This window comes from Belonocnema kinseyi, chromosome 10, assembly GCF_010883055.1.
Source record: "Belonocnema kinseyi isolate 2016_QV_RU_SX_M_011 chromosome 10, B_treatae_v1, whole genome shotgun sequence".
Lineage (NCBI taxonomy): Eukaryota > Metazoa > Arthropoda > Insecta > Hymenoptera > Cynipidae > Belonocnema > Belonocnema kinseyi.
The window spans coordinates 116,436,587-116,443,041 of record NC_046666.1 but is presented as its reverse complement, the minus strand read 5'-3'; the positions used below and the strand labels follow the sequence as shown (position 1 = coordinate 116,443,041).

At 35.9% G+C, this 6,455-nt stretch overlaps 1 protein-coding gene across 6 annotated transcripts in view; it reads right to left on the bottom strand.

Annotated features, from left to right (window-relative positions):
- LOC117181461 overlaps positions 1-6,455 on the bottom strand; it is a 163,483-nt gene that overhangs the window by 154,668 nt on the left and 2,360 nt on the right. For all 6 annotated transcript variants that reach the window (XM_033374128.1, XM_033374127.1, XM_033374130.1 and 3 more), the window contains exon 2: positions 1,302-1,619. Coding sequence is in view for 5 of the 6 variants with exons in the window: in XM_033374127.1 (XP_033230018.1) it covers positions 1,302-1,346 (45 nt within the window). In the remaining variant the exon portion in view is untranslated. The remainder of the gene's footprint in view (positions 1-1,301; positions 1,620-6,455) is intronic.

Below are 6,455 nucleotides of genomic sequence, written 5' to 3'. Positions count from 1 at the left end.
GTGCTAGAGATAGTGGCAATAATGTAAGGCAAAAGAGGAGTGGGCTCATGGTGTCGCCCTGAAAGACACCTCTCTGAAACGAGACCTTGTTAGTTGTCACACAATTTTTGCTACATGAGATAGTAAATCTGGTTTTCCAAAGCGGCATCAATCTCTCTATACACCTAACTATTTGCGGATGAACCTTTTAAGATTTTCAAAAGACAGATGATAAGTCTATGGGATGTAGAATCGAAAGCTTTCCGATAATCAATCCAGGCCATCAATAGGTCACGCTGGTAGAAAGCTGCATCTGTGCAGACACATCTATCGATGAGCAGGTTCTCCCGACATCCGGCTACGCCTTTCTTTGAGCCTCGTTGTTCATACATTTCTTGCCACACAGGTTCAATTGCCCGAACAATCCTATCATTTAGGATAGCTGTGAATATCTTATAAAGCGTGTTCAGACCAAGTTATTGGCCTGTAGTTCTTCGTGTCAGCTGAGTTGCCTATTTTCGGCAGGAGTATGTTGCGCCCTTCCACCAACCACTCTGGAATCGGCTCTCCCGACTTCGTGGGACCATTCAAAACTGTGCAATCAATTTTATCTTTGGCGTTAATTTTGCACCAAGAATTACATCAATTATTTCAGCCCGTTAAGAAATCAAATGTACTCACGTCTTCCATACGACTACCGGTTAAGAATACAAAACACAGAAAGGATTAGAAAATTATAGTAATCGCGTGCTACTGAGTAAATTCAAAAGTCTGTTAAATTTCTTACTCCGGCAAACGATGTAATTACATTCCATCTTCCGTACAAATAGCTCAACATTTTTTCCTTTTAGCATCCGGCACCGTTTACATTAGACCAGGGCTCTTCAGCGAGGGGAAATACGGCCGCAAATACTCATTTACCACATGTTTCGTTTCTACGACCACGAACCTCTACTAAGATGTAAGAGACGGAATTTTTCCGTATTGACTGAGACGGCGTAGTAGTGGCAAAGAAACATGTTGCAAATGAGTATTCGGGACCCAATTTCTCCTCGCTGAAGACCTCTGGATTATACCATACTGAACTCATGAAATACGTTCTAATAACACGTGCAAGTTTTCAAAAACTGTAATATTCGAGAGTAAGGTTATATATTATAATTGAAGTTTTTTAATGACAGTAGCTTATACTAAATTCTTATACATAAAATTCGAAAGAATATTGCACTGTATTTAACTACTTGTCTACAGTTATTGTGGTCAAGTGTAGCAATAATCGCCAGAATGTATTACTTTTAAATTAAGAAAAGTTACCAACGTACAAATGTGGGAAAATTGCAGGATGTCATCATATTTTCATCTTCCATACTGTATAGATCCTTCAGATGTATATCATCTAACGACACTGACCAACTTAGATTGAATTGCAATATACTTTAATGTCTCTTTAAGAACATTTGAATTATTTGCAGCAGCAATTGTACCATTGGAAAAATGAAAATCTGTCATAAAATCACTGCTATAAATCAGCGTCGAAGATGATGCAAACAATTTAATGTGCTGAGTTTCTGCTGCTTCTTCACCTCTGGATAAATTTTCTACAGTTGAAATGTGACTATGTGAGTTTGGAATCATCCATTCTGCAAAAAAAACCGAATAATTCTTATTATTAATAATAATTAATTTTATTGCTTGAAACTTTTATAAAAGTTCTGCCGTATCTTAAAAAAACTCCGTTAACGGTAATTAAATTAAAAAATGCGTTTTTATATCACTGGAATCTAGAAAGAACCTGAAATCATGAAAGTACCTGTTTACGATAATCATTTTTTAAATTGTTAACACTATTGAAAATAATATGTTTAAATCATCAAGCTCTTCAATGAATTCAGCAAGAGCAGGGACAGGTGCCGGTCACTGCAAGCTTAAAGACTGCCAACCATGTCAGTGGCTCTGCTTCATCCCCCAGATGTGGCCGCCGCTCCTCCATAGCGTCTCGTGTCACGGGTATATAACCTCCTCTTCCACCGCATCTTCGGGGTGCAATACAGGCGCTGCTAGATATTGTTGCACATGTTTTTTAATGTTACTCGTTTCGACCTCGGATATAAGGCGGCGTCTCCTAATTGATCTTAATTGATCCGCAAGATGTTGTTTAGTCACTCTATGGGCCATCTCGGGATGAAGACCTAGGAACAGACGATATTGTTCGCCCCTGACGAATCCTCCACGTGCCATGCCGTTGCCCTAGAGCCAGATATAGTTGCCCTTTATTTTTAGAATAGATCTTGAGATCATCCATGTAAAATACATGTGTGCCCTTATGCCTTCCATATCTAGATATGCTGGAGAAGTACCCTTGGGAATGGCGCAGTGCGGGAGATGGTGGCTATAATGCGAGGCAAAAGAAAGGTTACTTTGACCTCTCTGAAACGGCACACTGTTAGTCGTCACAGTGTCACACGATGTTTTCCAGATGAGACAGTAAATTTGGTTTTTCAAAGCGGCATGAATTTCTCTATAAATCTCACAATGTATAGCTGAACCTTCAAGTCTTCTAACATGCAGACGATAAGTCTATGGGAGGTTGAATTTAAGGCTTTGCAGTAGGGATTCCAGGCCATCTATACGTAGCGCTAGTGGATGCTGCGTCTTTACAGACACATATATTGATGAGCAGGTTTTCCCGACATGCTGTGACGCCTTTTTTAAGTTTCGTTATCTTACATTTTTCGCCAAACAGCTCCGTTTTTTCGAACAATCATATCATTCAAAATAGCTGTAGAGATCTTATTCAGCGTGTTCTGACAATTGATTGGCCTGTAATTCTGAAAGTCGAACAAGATCTTCGGGAGGAGCACTGTGCGTCCTTCCATCAACCATTCCAGAATAGACTCTTCTGATTTTAGATATGACCCGAAAATTTGGACCAGATGCTTTTAGGTTCAAGGAAACTTCTTCCAGCAGAAGGCCTTGATACCATCTAATTGATTCTCGAGCTTGATTGTTAGCATTTTAGACGAAAATAAATCCTAAACTGGTTATTTACTATATGACTGTGAATAGCATTTCACCAAGTAGCTGAAGCAATTCGCTTATTCTACAACACCAGAGTCGAAAAATGTCAAAAAGTATTTTTTTAAATCTCCTAGAACTCCTATTTCCCTCCAAGTATGTGCACAATTAGCAATACCACAAGAATTCATAACTACTTGTTGCGGTTTATGGATATCTGCAACTGTTTTTACCATGAAGAAGATTTCACCGGATATAATCAGTGACTTTACGTTTAAATCCCTCTGAGGCAAAATCCATTAAAAGTACTCAATAGCATTTAGAAGATGAATCTTTCCATAAAAAATTATTGTACACAACAAATAATTTAAGATTTATGATAAAGTACATAATGAAAATTAGAAATTTATGGAATGCCTCTACCAGAAAGCTTGTTGTTGACAGAAAAACTTCAAAATTAGTAATCCTTGCAAAATGGGTCTGCTTCAAAAATTGAAAAAAGAAATTCGACAGAGTATGCAAGAAGAACTATGACTAGCATGTAATAAAACATATAAATTAACAGTGAGTTAGCTCTTTGTGCCGATGGCTAATCTGTGACAGGCGATCCCTAGCCAATTTCATACCCACTCTAGTCCGCTCCTTATCAATCAGATATGTTGGAAATAAGTACTTAAAATTATAATTTGAAGCTTTTCTGACTCTTCAACCAAAAACATAATATGCACGGGAATAATTACTTGAAGAAGCATATTCTTAAGCTTTAGAAGGTAATAAACAGGTTACACAGTGTTTAACAAACAAAACATGAAAATCGATTCGACAGTGAATTAGATTTTTGCGCAGTAAGTAATATGAGTATTTGTACTAGTAGGAGAAAGCAAGTAAAACATAATACAGAAGAGAATAAAAGCGTACGTACAAGGTAAGCTAATAGAGCTGGGTCACGTGCAGTACTGAGTGTGCCCTCGTCCCTTCAGAAACTCTGGGTGATTTTTACCCTTTAAAATGTTTTTTAGCCAAAAAGAAAATTAACCCTAGAACGATACACCGGGGTAGTACGCTACCCCATTCAAAGTTCAAGGTACCCTTTTGACTAAGGACATGTGCAGTTTGGTCCGGGACCCTAACCATAATTCACTTCAACTATTCGGCAATCGACCTCGGTCAACGAGCGAGATCATCTGTGTTTTGTGTGAGTTCTGTGCGGACGTGAATATCGTTTGGGGTTGCGCATTATACCAGTGAATGGTTGAAGTTCGAGAATTGTCTCAGTAATTTATCGGACAAAAGGCAAAAATCTTAAAAAATGCTAGTAAAATTGAATGCTAAAGTTCAGATTTATTAGAAATAATAAAAAATGTTTATAAATACTTAAAAATGAGGAAATAATACCTACAATTTCTATTCATTCTACAGCTATTTCTCTAATTTCTTCCACTTCTTATGTTCAAATAATTATGTTTTTTTTTTTTTAAGAAAAAGCAAAAGTGGCTTGTACGCCCTTATAGTGTGACTATTGTTCTTTTGAAATCCGTTTTTTAAAAATCGGTCATATTGTTGAGAAACGACGTTTTTTTTATAAAAGAAGTCAATTTTGCGGCATTTTTAAATCTTTTTTCGTGTTTAACAAATTATTTAACATTTATCAAAAGATTAACAGAATATTATTATTACCATTCTTTTCTACGTGTGTAAAAAAATTAAACGCGAGCGGAGCTGGCGTCTTTAAAATGCATTTTTATTTGTTGATAAAAGTTATTTTATGATTGTTTTGTGGAGTTTAAACAATTACTGAATAATAAAAATATATACTTATCAAAAACAAAGTGTTTCAATTGGAATTTTCAATATATATGACGCAATCCGAGAAAAGGGACATACTTAGAAAAAATACGAGTTTCCAATTATGATGGAATCTATAAGTTCTTTAACTGATCTTTCTAGGGATGCAATCAGAAATTTTTTGTCTGGATTATTTCACAAGATATAAATGATTAAAAAAGAGTCTTTCAACGCGTACAGAGTGCAAGCTTGACACATCCGCTCTTTTTCTTTTTTCCCAAGTTCCCCCACTACTAGCCGCGTCCCCTGCGTGGAGTTCTACTCTCAGCACAATCTATGTGCTTGTTTCGACGAACTTCGTTATGACAAAAGAAAGTTTTTTTTGGCTTTTCTAAATTTTTTGAATGAACGTGTTGACAACAAATGAATACTAACGAGTACGAAAAAATCGTTGGAACTTCAGTCTACGGCTAAGTTTAAGCTAAGTTTTGCTTTGCGCAAAATGCAGCATTGATTCATGCCCCTCCGTGATAAATGCATCACAATGTTACAAAAACAAGCATCACAATGTTACAAAAACAATAAAAGATGACAGCATGCGATATAAAATTTCAAAATGAAAAATTAAGTACCGAAATTTGTCACAGATGACGTTGAAAATTGTAAATTAAAATGTAAATTTATTTTAAAACTCAATTTTTACGAGAGAATGTCGTAATTCCAATATGAAATTTTTTGTTTTCAACATTGAAACTTGCTCATAAGATAATCATACAATTTATTTTTAAAAAAGGGATATTATGAATAAAAATTCGAAGACCAAAATGTAAAAACTAAATTTACAAAATAAATCTCTGTTAAAGCATTATGTGAAACTAATTGGAAATCCAGGTTTTTAAAATTGGTTGATTTGTTCAGTAAACGATTTACCAAGAGACCTATTTTTTCTGTTTTACAAGCCTAACTTTCCAAATTTTTTCGCCTATCGTGCACTTTTTTCAATGGTCAAAACTTTTACAGAAGTTAACAAAATTGAACAATTTTTCGTTTAATCGGGCAGGATTGTATTTTGAACTTATTCACAGAGAATTACATTTTTCAACTCCAATAATTACTTGCAACCGGATAATTGAAAATGTCGGAAAAATTTTAAAATGAAATTACTCAAAAAGCATATTTTTGTACAAAATTTTCCCCTAAAAAGATAGTTTGGACTACAATCTAGTAAAGTGCCGGAACTTTTAGTTGTTTTTATGGATTTTCGAGAATCGCGTTTTGTTATCTGAAACATAGGTCCTCGATCTAAACCTGTCAACTGCTTACGGTATCCTATGGGAAATCCGTGCTTTTTCTCACATCGGTTCAGTTTACTCGTAGAACAGGGCAGCGATACACATGTCAGTGTGTGTGCAGTTAAGTGTATGTGTGTGTAGAAAATTATTTGTGTCTACTTTCACGCCATCTTCGATGGAGCCTTCTATCGATCACTGTAGCGTTGAAGGTGAGCGGCGCGTTTCAATTACTAACACTCGGCAAATTTTTTCAATGAATTATTTTTAATTTTTGCAAGCACATCTACATATACAGTCTGTCAAGTTAAAGCGTGGGTGGCTTTACTCGCAGTCGGTAAGGTGTATCGACATGATTTTGGTGTCAAAATATTAAGAAGAGCTCCC